Here is a 20,383-nt window from a genome sequence, read left to right on the forward strand (position 1 = left end):
CTATAAATTCTTTATATGCCTGCAAACTTCTTTTTATAGGAGCGGGAGCCAGCAGCCTAATGTTAGGTGGTTCATTTTCTAGATGATAGGATATCTTTGTTTAATTTGCTACTTTTCAGCACAGTAATTACAGGAAAAAACTCACCAAAGTGGAAAATAAAAATCTAACTTCGGAAAGTAGTGCCCATACATCCTTACATCCCCAGTTTGAATTCTAAGGACTTCCTGGGGGTGGTGGGAGAAAGCCTGGGGGTACCTGTCACTGTTTTTAATGGTTTTCTCAAAATCTCCACATTTGGAGGGTCATCCTCACACAGGTGAGTTTCATCTAGAGAAGTTCTGTCTCTGCCTTTTCATCTACCATTGCTCCTCTGAAGAATGTCAACAGAAATCCTGCTCCTTTTGAATCAATGAAATCTGTGTTAGAGCACACCACTTTCCACACAACAGTCACTTCCTCTCTGTCTCTGGGTGACTCTGGTCCTGGTCCAGCAGACTGTGTAGTCAAGCCACCTGGGCTACATCGAGGGCAGGAGCGCCAAGCAGGCTGGTCAGGGCTCGAGGCCGTCGCGGCCCTTCTCCATGCTGCCTGTGGCTGCAGGAGGGGGCCCTCCTCCGTGCTGCCTGTGGCTGCAGGAGGGGGCCCTCCTCCGTGCTGCCTGTGGCTGCAGGGGGGCCCTTCTCCCGACACCCGGGCCCGGCTTTGGCTGTGCACCTGCTGTGTGCCCACACTATTACTGCAACACCAGCCTGGGTCCTCCATCAGCTCCACTCCTGATAAAACTTTCTTCTAAAACACGTGTCAGATTGTGCTGTCCTTCCCAGGAACTTCCAGGAACTACGTTTTCTGAAGAAAAAGTAAAACCTCATGAACCTGACCCAGTCTGACCTTTTAGCCTTCTCTGTGGGGCACAGGGGCTCTTGTCTGGGGCCCAGAGAATAAGTAGGTGTGGAGACCGAAGCTGGTATGTGCCATGGACATGTCAGGAGGTGGGTGTGCAGTGGGGAGGCAAAGTGACTGGTGTCGCTGAGCAGGGAAGATGATATGGAGTACCAGGATGTAGGCCAGGAACATCTCAGAGGCCTGGACCATTACAGGGACCTGGGCCATCTCAGGGGCCTGGACCATCTCAGAGACCTGGACCATCTCGGTGACCTGGACCATCTCGGTGACCTGGACCATTTCAGGGGCCTGGACCATCTCAGTGACCTAGACCATCTCAGGGACCTGGACCATCTCAGTGACCTGGACATTGTAGGAGCTTGTCTTAGTTCCCTGGATTGCTGTCACACTACATGGATTAAAACAAAAAAATATATACTGTCTCACAGTCTGGAGGCCAGAAGTCTAAGGTCAGGTAGTTGGCAGGGTTTGCTCCTTCTTGAAGCCCTAAAGAAGAACTCATTCTCTTCCTCCCTTCAGGCTCTGGGAGCTAGCAGTCCCAGGCATACCTGGGTCCATGGACATACCACGTTATACCTGATCCCACTTTTGGTGGCCTCTGGCTCTATGTGCCCTTCTCTGCTTCTTATAAGGACTTTGTTGACTTTAGGTCCCTCTCTAGTCCAGAATGAACTGCAAAGACCCTATTTGCAGATAAGGTCATGTTCTAGGTGAATAAGAATTTTGGGGACTTCATTGAACACTTTTGAACCTGGTACAGAACTCAGGTGTGTGGTCTGTGCCCTCCTTCTTGCCTGGGGCCAGCTGCTGAGGATATCCAGGGAGGGCACCCCTTCCCTGAGCCAGGAAGCTGGTGGTGCCCTCGCCATCTGTCAGATTAACATTAAAAAAAAGCTGAAACAGTGAGATTAATCACCCAAGGGGGAAAGCTTTCTTAACATTTGGCATATTTGCAAACATTTTCAGATAAGAGCTCCAGTGACTGTGTTATTTTGTAAATCCCGCTTGGCACATGTTACTTCCTCCTCTCAGCAGCCTGGGGAGATGGGGGCAGGCGTGGCCTCTGTGTCAGAGGCTGGAGTCCTGGTGGAGATTCCCCTCTCATCCAAAGGCCAGAGTATGCGCTCTGAAGGGGCCTCTCTGCCTGGGGCAGCGTGGACTCTGCAGTGGCCTCAATTTTGCTCCTTTTAGGGACTTTTTCTCCACCTGCTCCTTCTCCCAGCCTTGGCTCACACAGTCCCCTCAACACCTGTGTCCATCCCTGGACCCTCACCCCCATCTCGTGTCCTGGCCCTGCTGGGACGTTGCCTTTGCTGGGAGGCTCTTCCAAGTGCACCTGCAGAGCTGTCTGAGGCAGCGCCCCCTGCTCCTGTGCAGCTGGCTGGCCCCGGGAGCCCCTTCTGCCTTCTAGTGTAGCTCAGGTTATTTTTCCTTAAATGCAAGACTTCAGTTCTCCTTCGTCTACCACCGTGGAGCTACCCAGAGCTGTGAGCTCTGCCACCTCCTGCCTCCCTCACCTCTTGACCTCACCAACCCTTCCTGGAGGCGAGGAAAAGCTCCTGGAGTTTCCTGAGACCCCACCCTCACCTGCCCAACCAATTAGCCTTGCCTGAGCCCTCACTCCAGCCCGAGTCCTATGCCCACCACCATCTCTGTCAGTGTGGTGTCATCTGACCAATGGCTAGTTTGTGTTGAGAGCTCTTTATGGGCAAGGCCCTGTGTGACAAGCACTTTAAGATTGCTGCCTCCCTTAATCCTGGAAACAGCACTTCAAAGGTAGGAAAACCTAAGCTTAGGGAACGGGCTGTGTACCTGGGGTGGAGCTGGTGTGAGAACAGGGGTCTGAGCTCAGTTCTTCGCTGTGCCTGGGCCCCTTGCCTTGTTCTAGCCACAAGTGGGACCAAGGTTTTTTTTTCAAGTGGCATTTGTGGGAGTTTTGTGAGCTCAGGTTTGGCAGTGTAGCAACCTCCAGCTGTCTGCAGACCTCTGCTTTCAGCGAACAGCCTGCTCACTGCCCTCCTCAGGGTCCCTTAGGACTCTAAACTCAGACTTGCCAAAACTCAGCTTCTCCTTTTTCTCCATTGAGGGGCTCCACCCCTATGCCTGTCACCAGGGCTGTCAATTCAGCCTCTGCTAATTCATCTCCGTGTTCATTCAATGGCTACCCCGGGGACTGGATGTCGGGAATTCCAGAGGGTGCCCCATGCTCCATCCTGCCACTTGCCCTGATGCAAATGCAAGTGCCACTCTTGGGAGACTGGAGGGTAAAGATTTTTGTATATATTTTCCATACTAAGTGCAGAAATCTGGTTGTATATTACATATAAGGCACATCTCAAAGTAGACTGGCCGCCATTCAAAGACGATAGCTGCGGTGGTAAGTTGCTGCTGACTGGTCTAACTTAGTGTCATGGCAGTCCAAGCTCAGGTTGGAAAAGAGTTTACAGACAGAGCATTTCAGAAAGGAGTGAGTTTATTGAGAGCAGAGAGCAGAGACAATGAGGGCCCTGTGAGCACAGCGGCCGACCTCCTGACAGGCCAGGGAGAGCTGATGCTTTTCATGGGTTGTGAAGTGAAAGGTGCTCAGTCGTGTCCGACTCTTTTAAGACCTCATGGACTCTACAGTCCATGTAATTCTCCAGGCCAGAGTACTGGAGTGGGTAGCCTTTCCTTTCTCCAGGGGATCTTCCCAACCCAGGGATCGAACCCAGGTCTCCCGCGTTGCAGGTGTATTCTTTACGTGCTGAGCCACAAGGAAAGCCCAAGAATACTGGAGTGGGTAGCCTATCCCTTCTCCAGTGGATCTTCCTGACCCAGGAATCGAACTGGGGTCTCCTCTATTGCAGTCAGATTCTTTACCAACTGAGTTATGAGGGAAGCCGTTTTCATGAATACTGGATTGGGCCTCTTTGCCTATTTTGGTCAGGAAGCTTGTTAGGCAATAGTTACAAAGGGTTTCAGTAAGTTCTGGAAATGGCCTTGGTTCTGGGCCCCGCTTCTGTGGCCTTGGTGCAAGGCCTTGCTCCCGTGACCTTGGTATGGGACCGTGCTCTTAGGACACCTCTTCCCCACACACTTCCTTTATTTTTATCTGGAAGGAGGTTACATCTAATGTATTGCAAGTAATATAATATATGCATCAAAAATAAAACACAGAACAGTTTAAAATATCATTTCCCATGTTCAGTCCACAGTTCTCTTTTACTGTTAAACATGTAAAGTGTCTAGGAGCAGCCGGAGCGACCCCTCACCCTCTGGGTTACCCTCACCTCTTGCTCCTCATGGGCCACACCTGGAGTGTTTTTGTGCTTCCACAACAAAAGTGTGTGTCTGTGCATATTATATAGTGTTGCCTGCATGTTTTCTACAAATTGAAGTGTCGCTGCCTTACAGCGTTGTTGTTTCTGCTGTGCAGCAGTGACTCAGTTGTACATATGTACCCTTTCCCACTGCCCTTTGCCACAGGACACTGAGTACACTGCCCTGAGTCCTACAGCAGGGCCGTGCCGTTTCTTCATCCTGTACACACGAGTCTGCACCTGCTAACCCCAGACACCCAGTCCATCCCTCCTCCACCCACTGTCCCCACTCGGCAACCTCAAGCCTGCTCTTTATGTCTGTGGGTCTATTTCTATTTTGTAAGTAAGTTCATTTGTGTCATATTTTAGATTCCACATGTAAGTGATATCGTATGGTATTTGTCTTTGTCTGACTTATCTCACTTAGCATGATAATCTCTAGGTTCATCCATGTTGCTGCAAATAACATCATTTCATTCTTTTTTTTTTTTTTAATGTCTGTTGTTTTAAATGTTTAAAATGTTGTGTTGGTTTCTGCTGTATAACAACTTGAATCAGCCATAATTATATATATATGGAGAAGAAAATGGCCACCCACTCCAGTATTCTTGCCTGGAGAATTCCATGGACAGAGGAGTCTGGTGGGCAGTCCACGGGGTCACAGAGAGTCAGACATGACTGAGCGACTAACATTACATTATATATATATATATATATATTTCAGTTCAGTTCAGTTCAGTCACCCAGTTGTGTCCGACTGGGTTGCAACACCATGGACTGCAGCACGCCAGGCCTCCCTGTCCATCACCAACTCCCAGAATTTACTCAAACTCATGTCCATTGAGTCCGTGATGCCATCCAACCATTTCATCCTCTGTCGTCCCCTTCTCCTCCCGCCTTCAATCTTTCCCAGCATCAGGGTCTTTTCCAATGAGTCAGCTCTTCGCATCAGGTGGCCAAAGTATTGGAGCTTCAGCTTCAGCATCAGTCCTTCCAATGAATATTCAGGACTGATTTCTTTTACAAGGGACTGGTTGGATCTCCTTGCAGTCCAAGGGACTCTCAGGAGTCTTCTCCAACACCACAGTTCAAAAGCATCAATTCTTTGGTGCTCAGCTTCCTTTGTAGTCCAACTCTCACATCCATACATGACCACTGGAAAAACCATAGCCTTGACTAGATGGACCTTTGTTGGCAAAGTAATGTCTCTGCTTTTTAATATGCTGTCTAGGTTGGTCATACAGATTTTTGAGATTGCATCCAAGTACTGCATTTTGGACTCTTTTTAATGACTATGATGGCTACTCCATTTCTTTTAATGGGTTCTTGCCCACAATAGTAGATATGATGGTCATCTGAATTAAATTCACCCATTCAAGTCCATTTTAGTTTGCTGATTCGATGTTCACTCTTGTCATCTCCTATTTGATCATTTCCAATTTGCCTTGATTCATGGACTTAACATTCTAGGTTCCTATGCAACATTGCTTTTTACAGCATCGGACCTTGCTTCCATCACGTCACATCCGCAACTGGGTGTTGTTTTTGCTTTGGCTCCATCTATTCATTCTTTTTGGAGTTATTTCTCCACTGATCTCCAGTAGCATATTGGGCACCTACTGAGCTGGGGAGTTCATCTTTCAGTGTCCCATCTTTTTGCGTTTTCATGCTGTTCTCAAGGCAAGAACGCTGAAGTGGTTTGCCATTCCCTTCTCCAGTGATATATGTATCTCCCCTCCCTCCCCTCCCCCACCCCACCCCTCTAGGTCACCAGAGTGCCAGACTGGGCTTCCTGTGTCACACAGCAACTTCTCACTAGTGCTCAGGATGGTGTATATATGTTGACGCTACTTTCTCCATTTGTCCCACTCTCTCCTTCCCCCACTGTGTCCACAAGTCCATCTCTACATCTGCATTTCCATTCCTTCCCTGCAAATAGGTTCACCAGAACTGTTTTTCTAGATTCTGTATATATGCATTAATATACAACAATTGTTTTTATTTTTCTGACTTCACTCCTTGTAATTCTGTATGTTCTTTCCACCTCACTAGAACTAAGTCAAATTCATTTCTTTTTATGGCTGAGTAATATTCCATTGTGTATATGTGCCACATCCTCTTGATTCATTCATCTTTTGGTGGACATTCAGATTGCTTCTGTGTCTTGGCTATCGTGCATACTGCTGCTACCAACATAGGGGTACACATTTTTAACCTTACTCGATGGTCTCATACTGAGAAGAGTTGCTGGACCCAGTTCCAATGACTGCGTGTGGAGGCTTCTCCTGACCAAGCAGCTCTCTGTGGCAGTACGGAGTCCACGAATCCCACTCAGTCCTGATACTATCAACCCAGAGATAGAATCAGATCCCACCTGCCACTTCCGACAACACCAAACCCAGGGCCAGGTTGCTGCCTGTGCCTCTGACTAACTGACTGTCAATCAGAGGCACCCAAGAGCCTCTCCTCTGGTCATTCCCTTAATTGGATAGAATGGCTAGCAGAGTTCAGGGAAACATTATGTTTACTCACTAGTTTAGTGATTTACTGTTAAAAGATATTAAAGGATATGAATTAAGAAGCAGATGAAGAGACATGCAGGGCAAAGTCCTTAACAAAGGCCTTCTTTTTTTGTGGAGCTGGGGGCCCAGCATGCTGGCACATAGAATGTTCCTGGTTCCCTGACTTGGGAACTCTCAAAAAGGGTAAGAAAGCACTCCTTTTTTTTTTTTTTTTTTTTTTTTTAAGGGAGGATTCATTATATAGTCATGATTAACTAAGTCATTGGCCAATAGTGATTGACTTACCAGGAATCAGCGGGCAGGCCTGAAAGTTCCAGCTCTCTAACCATCCGGCTGGTTCTCCTTTCAACAAGCCTCCATCCTGGTTGTTGGCAGTTGCTCAGTCATGTCTGACTCTTTGTGACCTCATGGACTGCAGCACGCCAGGCTTCCCTGTCCTTTACTATCTCCTGGAGTTTGCTCAAATTCAAGTCCATTAAGTCGGTGATGCTAACCAACCTTCTCATCCGCTGTTGCCCTCTTCTCCTCCTGTCTTCAATTTTTCCCAGCATCAGGGTCTTTTCCAATGAGTCAGCAATTCAAGTCAGGTGGCCAAAGTATTGCAGCTTCAGCTTCAGCATCAGTCCTTCCAATGAGTATTCAGCATTGATTCCTTTATTTTTCTTTAAAATGGTATATTAACATGCAATAGGGGCTTCCCTGGTGGTTCAGATGGTAAACAATCTGCCTGCAATGTGGGAGACCTGGGTTGGGAAGATCCCCTGGAGAAGGGAATGGCAACCCACTCCAGTGTTCTTGCCTGGAAAATTCCATGGACAGAGGAGCCTGGTGGGCTACAGTACTTGGTGTTGCAAATGATTTATATCTTTATTTTTGATTGAATATATTTATTTTAAATGTCTTAGTTTTAATTTTAAATGCTATAAATGCTGACAGATATAGCCCACATAAACCCAAGCTTCTGGGACCCCTGGTGGTTCCTGGATCATAAAGGCCCTGAGCTCTGCAAGGGGACCCTGGCAGCAGGTGAGCCTCGTCCCACAGAATCCCTGGACACTAACAAACCTGGAAACTTTGTATTCTTCAATTTAAACACATATATTCGGGTAACTTATCCAGAGGAAATTAAAAGCTCAGAAGTTCCCGGAGTGATTGTCAACAGGGAAATATGATGCATAACCCAACTAAGTATTTTAAAATGAGATTTTAAAACTACTTACTACTCAATCTAAATTCAAGTACAGTAGTCAAAGAAATTGAAGCTATTCATCAACCTTATAGAATTCACATCTTTTTTTTAAAAGAATAATCTTGCATTTAAACAGATATCCTTCATGACACAAACCCATGAAGTAAACAAAAGAGTTTAAAAATATATAATTTTTCCAGTGTCTTGATAGCTCAGTCTAAGACTTCGTGTTGGTTTGATCCATGGCAGTGAAGAATATACAGACAGCAGCTGTGATGAGCAGACGCGTTCCCTCATAGAGAAGTTTTGGAGAAAACACACTCCATATAAATAAGTGATAACGCAGGGATGTCACCAAAATGATATACACAGAAACTGGAGTAGAACAGATGAGCGCGTAGCAGAAGCAAGCACGACTGAGTGCCGAGCCGCTGTCGACAGAAAGGGAAACGTGCATTAGAGCATGCCGCTCTGGACTGTGTGAGTCACGGACCCACATGCGACCACCAGAGCAGGAGCCCTGGGGTGAGTCCTCAAGCCCAGCCTTGGCTTCCACTTGGGACCCAGTCCCTCAGGCAGGGGTCCTCGGAGAGCTGCGCCTGAGGCATCACCTCCTCCCCTCCCGGGGCCTCGGTCCCGACACCCAGCATGGGAAATCCCTGGGGATGGGCCTGGGCACAGGCTCCGCTGCCCTCCTGGAGTGCCAGGGCATCTGTGCTCAGTGGGAGCCTGCTGACCCCACGGCCCTCTCGACCAGACAGGGAGGTAGGGAAACTCTAGACACTGACTTGCTTGGGTTTCAGTGTCATGCATGGGGAACGTGACCCACTTGGAAGACTCTGACTGGGTTCCTTCCATAGTGACAGCCCCAGTGAGAAGACAGTTCCTGTAACCTCAGCATAAGATAATTTGCAATTGAGGGGATGAATGGAGGCCCTGCAGCTTGGACCAGCTAGGCTGTCCCCACTGCTAAGCTCCAGAACAGATGCCAGCTCCTTAGTAGAGAGGCACGGTCTACCCAGGGCCTAGTTTTTGAGCCATTAGAAATACATTTTCAGAGCTTCCTTGGTGGCCCAGTGGTTGAGAATGTAGCCTTCCAATGTAGGGGACATGGCTTAGATCCCTGGTTGGGGAACTAAAATCACACATGCTGCGGGGCAGGAAGACCCCGCACCTCAATTGGAGAGCCTGCCTGCAGAAAACGACAGAGCCCATGTGCCACAGTCAGAGAGAAACCTGCATGCTGCAATAAAAAGTTCATGTACCTCAACTAAGACCAGATGTGGCCAAAAAAAAAAAATTTAGAAAAATCATCTCCCTCTTAAAAAAAAAAGTGTTAGCTGCTCAGTTGTGTCTGACTCTTTGAGACCCTATGGACAGTAGCCCCCCAGGATCCTCTGTCCATGCGATTCTCCAGGCAAGAATATTGGAGTGGGCTGCCATTCCCTTCTCCAGGGGATCTTCCTGACCCAGGAATAAAAAAAAAAAAAATTTGTTTTTCTATCACTTTAGTCTGGTTATAGTTTTCTGATTTTACTGGAAAAATAAAAACAGAAACAATAAGTGAAATTTGACTGAAAATGAATGAGAAAAACTTTTTCTAAAATAAAAGAGAAACATTCCTTAATTAGGGAAAACATCATACAACCCTCCCCAACTGACTAAAATGCTTTCAACTCACTTAAAAAAAATGCTAACATCTTTTTTTCTCTCCAATACAAGTATAATAGATGTCAAGTGCCAAGAAAATCAAGCTGTGATTTTAGCACCAGGGAAGCTGCTCTTCACAGAAGACTGGGCTCTCACGGCCCGGCCTTCACCTGCCCTGTCCACCTGCTCGGCTGGCCTGCAGTCAGAGATGTGGTGCATGCCAAGCTGGTACCACAGCAAGCAGCCCTCCAGGCAGGGGGCACACACCTCACCTGCTCACGGCCCAGATGTGTGAAGGGACCTGCCAGCCTCCTGACCCAAGCAAACCTACAGCTCAGGGGCGATCTCATAGCCAGGGAGGGTTCACGTGCAGCATGATTAACGGAAGGACATCCCAGGCCACACACCCACCCCATGTCCCTCCACGGCCACCAGCAGGCACCCGGCTCACAGGCGTGGACGACCAGACCAGCAGTGGCTGCGAGTCAGGGGAAAGTCTGTCCACAGACATCCCAAAGGCCACCTGAAGGGATGTCCCATCGTCGGGAAGCCTGCGGCCTCAGAGCAGGAGCTCTCTCCTCGGCAGGAGCCTCCCCAAAGTCCTACTCGAGTCTTGCCAGCCTCACACTGACGCTCACCTTCACCCTGAACGTCCACGGGGACACAAGCGTGGGGACAGAGGGCGAGGCTCCCTGAGGCCTGTGTCTCAGGACCTGGTCTGGGGGTGAACCTGTGGGACTGAGAAGAACCCATGATGGAGGCCAAAGAAGTGGGGTTCAGATATTGGGTCAGCAGTCACCCAGGGAGGCCTGTGCTACTCTCTGGGGTAGGGAAGTAGGGGCCCCGAGGCAGGCGGAAACGGGAAGCTCACCCTCCCCTGGGCTGGAAGGGTCCCCCTGGGGCCTTCCTGACCAGCACAACCGCCCAGTGTGTGAAGGGGAGCATGTCAGGGGTTCAGAAGCACTGAGGGAGTCCTGACGTACAGACACTGCACTCCTCACACTCCAGCACCTCATGGGATCCACAGCCCACGGCAGCAACACCAGCACCCTGCCTGACTGATGAGGGTGGCCCAGCAGCAGGCTGCCACACAGCACTCAGGCCGCACACTGCCAGGTGGCCTGGGCACCCAGGTAAGCATGTGGACGGAAGCTGGAGGCCCTTCCTCATGACACCCCTTTCCGAGGGGAGTGATGTAGAAACAAGGAAGGAAGCACGGAATGTGAGGCGGTGGGAACTCTGTGGACTAAACAGGCAGGGGAAGAATGGACGGATGGATGTGCTGGGCAGGACAGCATGGTGGGCTGCCCTGTCAGTCTGACAGGAAGGAGCCTTTGGGGCTGGTGACTGTCAGCTTCCATGGGGGCAGGACAGGCTGACAGAGTCATAGCCCCATGGGGAGCCCCTTGGGACCATCCAAGGCCCCCTCTCCAGCAGGGATCCTGGAGGTGAGAACTAGCTCTTGTGAGAACGAGACAACTCCTACTTTCTTGTCCCCCGTGGACACCCCCCTCCCTGGGTCCCAACCAGGTCCCCAGCAAGTAGATAAGATGAGAAGGGGCTTTCCATCCTGTCCAACTGGAGGCCCAACTTGGTATGATCTAGAAGAAGCCAACAGGGACGTCTGATCTGTCCCTACACAGAGCTGCCCTGTACTCCACACTGGCCACGCACTGTGGACTGTTCATTCTTATTTAAGGAGAAGAAAACTGATGAAGAAAAAGACCTCTGAGTTATTGGGAGCAGGAGTTAACCTGCCATCAGATTAAAGATGAGGAGCCTCACCTGCTGGCTTCTGAGGTCAGAAAGTTCACCAGGTGGCTGGCCCACAGCACAGGCCCCGAGTATGTCGCAAATGCCGTCAGGAACATGGCTGGGATCTCCATGTAGGCATCCAGGCCCACGAAGCCTGCTGAGATGTCCACAGTGGCGATGCTGTTGGAGTTTCCCTGGAGGAGGGCAGAAGCAGCGCTGACGTGGCTGGTCCTGTACCACGGCCACGAGGGAAGATGAGAGCCAGTTGCGGAGACGTGGCCCCAGGAGCCCCGTTGCCCGTTCACTCCTGGCTCTGGGGCTGACCCCGGATGACGGCCCTCCACCTGCCCGCCTCACTCCCAGGCTTGGGGAGCAAGTGGAATGTTTTCTACCTTTGAGAAACTATACAATGTAAGTCTGCTGATGGGAGTGTGGAAAGCCCCAGACTTCTGTCAACTTCAGGTATACCAACCTCCCTCCTCCCTCCTTGGGGACCCTGTCTGAGGGGCTAAGGGCGGTGTTGCCACATGGCTTACAGGAGCAGCACGACACTGCTGTCAGGGAGTACAGGGAGAGTCAGGCCCAAGATCCTGGCCACTAACAGGACAGCTCGTCCCACCAGAGAGGGCGGGGTTTTGAATCCAAGTGAGGGTCTCCCAAGGTTTGGCCCCCCACCTTTCAGTCTTCACTGACGCTGGTGGCCTTTTCTAAGACACTTGCACTGTTTACAGGCCTGACAGCACAAATGTCTGTCCCAGCACAGTGAAGGCCCTTCCCAGGAACTTTCTACCCGATGGCCCAGGACATGGGTCCAAGGCTGGGTGAAGCCCACCGCCTGCTCCTCTGGCTGTGTGCCATTCTGGGCCATCACTGGGTGGTGGCGCTGACCCCCAAACATCTCAGGCCATACCTACTCCCACTGTGTTCACTGTCCACCGCTGGCCCATCCCTTGAAAACAACCTCCTTTGTGCAGCTTCCCCATGACCCACTCTGCTCACGTCCGTCTGGGCTCTCCCCCGACTGTATGATTGCCTCCCTAGAAACTAAGAAGACCTCGGAGCTGCTGAGAGGAGGAGAAGGAAGAACAGGAATCTCAAACACCACGGCGAGGGGGGGCAGGCTGATGACGGAAAAGTGGCTCTGACCCCAGGCGGTTGCTGGAGGTCCTGCCAAAGCTGACTCCGCTGTCAGGGAGAATTGGCCTAAGGTGCGGCCCGCACGCTCTGGGGCTTCCCTTGCGTTAGGTCACTAGGTTCTCAACAGTCCTGATGCTGTGTGTGTGGGTGGGGGGAGAAGGCGTGGTCTAGAGGCAGACACTGAGGGGCCCATGGAGGGCTGTGGATGCCAACTGGGCACTAAGCTCCTGACCCTGTGCCATGAGGAGTTAGTGAGCTGAGGGCTGGGGAAAGGGTCAGTGAGCCTGTGAGCCTCCTGCCAGGAAACCCAACAGTGAGAAAAGGACGTCCCGAGGGAAGGGCTGTGGGCGGGGAGACAAGAGTGGCCCCAGGGGCCCACTGTGCTCCTAAGGCCACACACCTGCCCACTCATCTGACATGTCGTAGGGCCTGCCGTGAAAGGGCTGACCTGTGTTGATTTTGCTCCTCAGGGCCCTGCAGCACGTTTGACGGTGCCTGCTGCAGGCACACCCGTGGCTGTCAGACACATGTGCTCTGGCTGCCTGTGGGCAGTGCCTGAGATGTGCCAGCATCACATCCGGTCATGGAAGCTTCGTGTCCTGCCGTGGGATGAGGCCACATGTGGCAGAGAAGCAAACTGAATGTCAAGAGGCTGTCTCCTTGCTTGGGGGCGTGACCTGCAGCCAGTCTTCCTGACACTGAGGCCTCAGCGTTGGGCAGAGCTGTTCAGTTCACAGGGAGCCTATGGGCACCTTCCTGATTAGGCGGCAGGGTCTGCTGTGCCACTGGGGGCAAGTGGGGGGCTCTGGTGAGCTGCACTCCGGGTACGGGGAACAGGTCAAGGGCAGGGCCAAAGGCTGAGGTGGAACCCGGTCCTTCCAAGGCGAGGAGCTGGACCTCTGTCCACCTGTCCAGTGCTGTCCCAAGCACACAGCTGCACCCTGAGGTCTGCCCTGGAGATGGCTGGGTCTGCCTCTATGGGCCCTTCAGCACTGAAGAGGAGATGCGACACGCACGGGTCCCAGGAGAGTAACAGCCGAGCGGAGCCCCCGCGGCGCCCAGTGCTGGGAGCCAGGGAGCAGGGAGAGCAGTCACCAGCAAAGCTGACAGAGCCAAGCACTCGCTCCCCTGACTGCCCGCGGGAAGCAGGCCCGCACAGCAGCTGCACGCTGCCACCAAGCACGCCTCTCGTAACTAACTAACTGTACTTTATCTTATAAATATATGCATGATTTAAGCATAATTCACCTTGCCATGCCAACAGTTCTTGCACTAAACTTCCCAGCTTATAGTAAACATTTCTTAAAGAAAAACTAAAAGATAAACAACATAGACGTTAACAGTCTTCTATCCATAATGATGAAAACCTACCTGAAAATAGAAGAATGCTTGACCAAACCAGTAATGCATCACAGTGACCTCAGTTACGTTGTGCCTCAGGGGCCTCCAGATGAACTGAGTCATGATGGTCTGGATCGCGAGGCTCAGCACCAAGACAGGAAGATTGTGGGGTCTGAGGAGCAGCGCTGCCAGGAGAACTAAACCACTGTATATCTCCCAAAGGCCCACAGTCCTGGCCGTGAAGTCTGCAGCAATGATTTGAGATTTAAGCAAGTCTTTGGTGCCCGTGAACAGAATGCCAAGGACAAAGACATAAACAAAACGAGCCTCAGTAATGCCCCTAAAGAAAGCAAAACAAGTCAGATTCATTAGCACCAGCTGCAAAAAATCCAATACGTATTTTCCCACAAAAACCATGTGTCTACTGAGCTGAGGTGACAATACAAGCTTTGGGACCCACCCACCGCAGGGGGCTCTGTGGAAGTAGGGGTGTCTGCCTGTGCACATCAGCCCCCCAGGACCCCCAGAGGCTGGCAGGCCTGCCGGCTGATAGGAAATCGTGCTCATGTGGCCAAAGATCATCTGGGTGAAAGATCAGAGCCATCACTTGTGGCCAAAAGATCTGTCCACCTGCTTTGCATAGTTAATTTGAAAAACTGCTGCAGTAGGATAAGGTCAAAGAGGGAGAAATCCACAAAGGCCCAAGTAATCAGAGACATTTCAAGAAGAAAGGGGCTGGGTCCCATATCAAGGAGGACACTGGGCAGGCTGACAGTGAGCAGGAAGGAGAGCACCACTGATGTCTTTAAGGGTCCCCCTCTGGCCCTGACCACCCAGCTGTGCCTGGATGTCCAGAACCAATGAAATCAGGCCTTCCACCCCAGCCAGGTCTGGGCTTGAGTGGAGGAGAAAGTCAGAAGTTAAATGCAGAGGATTCCAGAACACCAATGTAGAGCAGCACCTGAGGGGACTGAAAGGAGAGAAACAGCTTTTAGGGAGATCTAGAATCAGGGCAGCTTTAGAATCAGGGCAGATCTAGAACCAGGAGGGAGTCTAGAATCAGGATGGACCTGGAACCAGGATGCATCTAGAATCAGGATAAATGGAGTGGGGAGTGGAAGCATTTTACAGGAAGAATGGGAACCAGGCAGTGCAGGTTAATGAAAGGCTGCACTGGTCTATGTTTCAGACACCAACAAGGTACATACTGTTGTCTTCCATGAAAGGTAAGGAAGTGATCCATATCTTGATGCGAGTGATGCTGAAATAAAGGTGCATCCGAGAGGAAAGAGGAATTTACTCATGTATCACCCTTTGGTTTGTAAATAAGTTCATTTGTATCATTTTTCAGATCCTATATATAAGCAACATACACTTTGAGATTTAAACAAATAGAGACTGAGATTTAAACAACCCATCCTGGGTTGGATGCCCTCACATGTGACATTCAGTCTTGACATTCAGTCTTGACATCTGCACAGAACTCCGACTTTGAGGTAAACAGCCTTTAAGGTGTCTTATCACCATGCCCTCCCCACCTGACCTTCCTTTCACAGGAAGGCCTGCCAGCTGTCCCCTGAGCCAGGCCCTCAGCATCATCTCGACTCCCCACATCAGGTGATAGGCCCTATTTCCAGGTGTGCCCCCTGTGCCTCTTGGCCACCCAAACAATCTGGCCATAGCTCTCAAAATTCACCCTGACACGTTTTCAGAGAGGGTAACACTTGCTTTTCTTTCTCTGACTAGCAAAGCAATACCAAACGTTTAGAGAAAACCGATCCTTCTCAAACTATTCCAAAAACTGCAGAGAAAGGAATGCTTCCAAACTTACATTATGAGGCCAGCATAACCCTGATATCAAAACCAGATAAAGATATTGCACACAAAAAATTATAAGCCAACATCACTGATGAACACAGATAATAAATCATCAACAAAATAGTAGCAAACCAAATTCAAAAAAACATTAAAAGGATCATACACTGTGATGAAGTGGGATTTATCCCAGGGATGCAAAGATGGTTCAATATCCAAAAAACAATCAAGGTTATATACCAAATTAACAAACTGAAGAATAAAAACCACATGATCCTCCTCAATAGATGTGGAAAAAGCTTCTGACAAAATTCAACATCCATTTATGATTTAAAAAATTCTCCAGAAAGTGGGTATTAGAGGGAGCATACCTCAACATAATAAAGGCCATATGTGATAAGCCCACAGTTAACATCATATTCAGTGGTGAAAAGATCTAGACTAAGAACAAGACAAGGATGTCCACTCACCACTTTTATTCAGCATAAAATTGGCAGTCCTAGCCATAGCAGTCAGATAAGAAAAAGAAATAAAAGGACTCCAAACTGAAAAGGAAGAAATACAACTGTCACTGTTTGCAGATGCCATGATAGAATACATAGAAAATCCAAAATACCACTAGAGCTCATCAATGAATTCAGTACAGCTGAATAATACAAAATTAATATACAGAAATATTTTACATTTCTGTAACAACGAATTATCATAAATGAAAACAATCCCACTGACAACCACATCAAAGTAATAAAACACTTAGAAATAAATCTAAGAAGGAGATAAAAGAACTATACTCAGAAAACTGTAAGATACTCATGAAAGAAACTGAAGACAGCACAAACTGATGTAAAGACATGTTTAGACGTACCATGTTCTTGGATTGGAAAAATTAATATTGTTAAAACGATCATCTACTCAAGGCAATCTACATATTCATGTAATCCTGATCAAAATACAAATGGTATTTTTCACAGAACTAGAACAGGTAATTTAAAAATTTTAAAACTTGTAAGGAAACACAAAAGATTTCAACTAGCCAAAACAATCTTGAGAAAGAAGAACAAAGCTGGAGGTCTATCACAAGCCTTAACTTTAAAACATACTACATAGCTGCACTTATCACAACAGTAAGGAACAGGCACAAACACACACATCACACACACACATAGATTGATGGAATGGAATATAGAACCAAGATGAACCTACACTTATGTGGGGAATTAACTGACGACACAGGAGGCAACACTATACAATGGGGGAAAGACCGTCTGTTCAGTAAGTGGTGTTGGAAAAACTAGAAAGCTACACGCAAATGAATCAAACCAGACAACTCTCTCATACCACACACAAACATAAATTCAAAATGGATTAAAGACCTGAAAGATCCATAGACCTCAGAGACTCATTCACAGCTGCTGGCCAGTCACCTCATTTTTCACTATGTGCAACTGTAAGTAATGCTTCAGAGAACACACCCATATCCCAGTCTCTTGCTTCATGTCTGGTTGTATCTTTGAGATGAATTCTAAGAGTACACCCAAGTCAGAGGGTTGGACAAAATCAAGATTCTTAACACATTTTATGAATAGTCTTCCAAAACAGGGTCTGCTCGCCCCAACCCTTGTGACTGTTAAAAACAGAGAAAGCCCTGTGATGTGCAGAAAGTGGTATTGACAATTTGCAGGAGCCAGCTGCAGGAGCTCATGTAAATTATGGGAAAGTTGGGCTTTCTGCCATGCTCCACCCCCAACTGCTAGGAGTATCCACTCATTATTATCCTCATTACTAGTTACTTCTTAGTGGAGCAAAATGAAATCCTTTAAATTCTTTATTTTTAAACAATCCCTTATTTAAAAAAAAACAAAACACCTCAGTGACCTTACTTCCAAGTTATTTGTCTCTCTCCTACCAAAAGAAGAGGCTAACAGAACTGCTCACTGAGGTGTTCTCAGTGACTGTTGACAAAATCACAATTCACAAAAACCAACTCTAACGTTCTCAAGATTGCACGGCATTTTTAGTACATAAAACATCACAACAGGTCTAGGAACAAGTGCTTGTGTCTGCTAGTACACTTACTTTGAAACATCTTTGTTGTCTTGTTTCCATGGGAACAGCACATTTCCAATGGCCGCCCGGTAGCAATAGATGCCCAGCAGGCCAAACGCCATGGCCACTTTTGATGTGAGGGAGCACCTCTTCTGAACCAACACAAAAATCATGGCGAGGGAAAGTACAGCCAGAACGGAGAGTTCAGCCTTATGATCAGAGCTGGGATGAAATGTAAGGTGCCAGAAGTTACTATCAAGGACAACTAGTGACGTTATGGGTCTACATACGTGGCTTTCTAAGAATGGAACAAATAAAGGGCTGTTAACCCAAACTCTCATTGCTCATTCACAGCTGGTCCCCACCATCGGCTCTGCATGGGTCAGGGCAACACTGCTGGCTCTCCTTTCTGGGGCTGCCTCGCTTTCCCCAACCACAGGTGAGGAGGGTCTGGGCAAATGGTGTGGTTACCAACGCGCACCCGCTCACAGGAGGACATGTCCTGGCACCATCCTCTTCCATTCACTTGTCAGTGCAGAGGCAATCACTCGGGAGCGTCTGCCCCCTTGCAGGTACCCCAGCAGAGAGGCTGGGCACATGGCTGTCACAGCTGTCTCTCTGCCTGGCCTTTGCCCAGGCCCCCTGCTACCTAGGTGAGCTGTCCTGGGCGGCAGGGCTTTCCCGTTTTGTTCACTGCAGCTCATGGTCATGAAGCCCAAACAATACCTGTGAGGTGGATGAGTCAAGATGCATACAAACCACACGGAAAAACTACTAGGAAAGATGCAGGGACAGGAGGCCAGTGTCAGGGCGTGGGTCCTGGGGATGGTGACAGGGTTACACTGGGGCCTCCACTGCTGCTCTGCAAGCTGCACTTTATGCAGATCCTGGATCATTGTCACAAATGGAAAGCACAGCATAGAGGCGGCAATTTTGGGTGTCTCTGGGTGCCTCCTGAAGGCTTTGTCCTGGAGGAGGAATCACTGAAACTGCAGCCTCCTCACAAACGGACTGGGAGAGTCATGCCCCGATGGAAAGGTGCAGGGGGCCAGTGTGCTGGGGGAGGGTCCAGACTGAGGAGTGGGCACAGCCACACCCTGGAGAGGGGGCAGGGGTGGTGGGTGTGCCTTTGCACGCACGCCTGTTGGTGCATCTGGGGATGGAAACCACCAAGTCCTCCCGCAGTGCTGCAATGTCCCAGGAAAATTAGAAGGTCATTGTGCTGCCTTGGCGCTCTCACCCTCACAAGCTCTGGCTCTGCCTGCCACGCCTCAGCTCCCCTCTGCTTTCACACCCCAAGTAGGGACAGGCCAGTACGCTCTTTTCAAGGCTGCTGTGAAAATGGAATGAGTGGGCACACAGCAGGTACCTGAAAAATGCTACCTGTGGTTACCGTGGTTGCCAAAGATTTGCTAGTACTGTTATCACTGGGGAGAAATTTACCATAAGAATTATTTGGCCAGAGGAATAAATAATCTTACAGCCTTTGGTGTAGAGTTCCAGAAGGACTTATCCAAAAGGACTGTGCCAGTGTGTGGTCCCAGGGTGCTCTGGTGCTCGCCAAATCCTCACCAGGGATAAAACTGCACTTTGTGATTTGACGCTGCCAAATCACCAGCCAGGAGCATGCCTTTCCCTGATCTTTCCTCTGGGACTCCCTCCCTGAGGAGCGTGTCTACCATAGTTGTGAGTCTTGCGTTCTGCCAACAGTTCTCAAGCTCTCCCCAGTGACATGACAGTGACCTTTGCTGTGACCTCTGCTGGTCTCTCCTGGGAATGTTTTTTCATTTTGCTGTGCTCTTACTTGAGTTGTTTCCTAAGACTTCGTCGACAGTAAAATTTACGATACAGCCAAATCTTGGTCTTTTCTGTCCTAGCTTCTTCTCTTCACTTCAGCCCTCTGTACCTGCTATACTTTCCACTGGGTTACCCAGCCACCCGTGAGAGGCCTCAGAAGCAGCTGAAGACACGCCTCCAGGCTCCAGCCAATGCAGCTGCCCCTCTGGGGGTGGGGGGTGGGGGAGGCAGGGGGACAGAGAGGGGCGGGGGCACAGGGCTCCCGCTCAGCCTGTCGCCCCAGCCCGCACCGTGGGGGACAGGGCAGCGAGTGACGAAGTACATCCTGCTGCAGTGATCATTATAAAACTCACTGGTTTTCAAACAGGAACACTTACAGTGATTCGGCAATGAAAAACTGAACTACCAGGCTAGCCTCAAATAAAGTCACCTTTCAGTTCAATTCATGGGTTAGTCTTCTATCCTGAGTAGGAAAAGCAGGCCTTTGCAGCATCTGGCCCAAGGCCGCAGCTCACGCCCTCACCTGGTAAGCCAGTGCCCCAGGTCGGGCCGGTGGGCCCACTGCACACCGGTCTGGTTCAGGGACCGCAGCAGCCGGCAGCAGGCCAGGACCAGCCAGGGGCTCGCCAGCACCATCCACCGCTCAGGGCCTCTGAGGGCTTCCAGGGAGGAGGGGTCCGCGGGCGCTCGGCTGAGCTCCCACCCCTCACGGCCAGCACGCTTGCCCTGCAGGGCCACAGTGACCCCGTCAAACTCCTCTCCCATGTGTGGGCAACGCTGAGGGGCACAGTCGTCTCCCAGAAAGCAGTTTCTGTAGATCTGGTGGCACAGAGCTAAACACAGCGTGTTGATGAGGAAATACCAGGTCTGGTGCTCCTCTTCGATGAAGCTGCTTGCGCCCAGACTCAACACATGGCCCACGGTTCCC

General features: G+C 49.7%; 1 protein-coding gene across 1 annotated transcript; it reads right to left on the reverse strand.

Moving 5' to 3' along the window:
- Nucleotides 1–7,567: 7,567 nt before the first annotated feature.
- Nucleotides 7,568–20,379, reverse strand: PIGG (phosphatidylinositol glycan anchor biosynthesis class G; the record flags this gene model as incomplete). Its single annotated transcript, XM_043447980.1, has 5 exons — nt 7,568–8,345; nt 11,350–11,513; nt 13,828–14,137; nt 17,689–17,880; nt 19,979–20,379. Coding segments are annotated over 5 exons (1,281 nt in total), but the record flags the coding sequence as incomplete, so codon positions are not given.
- Between the last annotated feature and the right edge of the window lie 4 nt (nt 20,380–20,383).

Source organism: Cervus canadensis, chromosome 26, assembly GCF_019320065.1.
Source record: "Cervus canadensis isolate Bull #8, Minnesota chromosome 26, ASM1932006v1, whole genome shotgun sequence".
NCBI classification, from domain to species: Eukaryota; Metazoa; Chordata; class Mammalia; order Artiodactyla; family Cervidae; genus Cervus; species Cervus canadensis.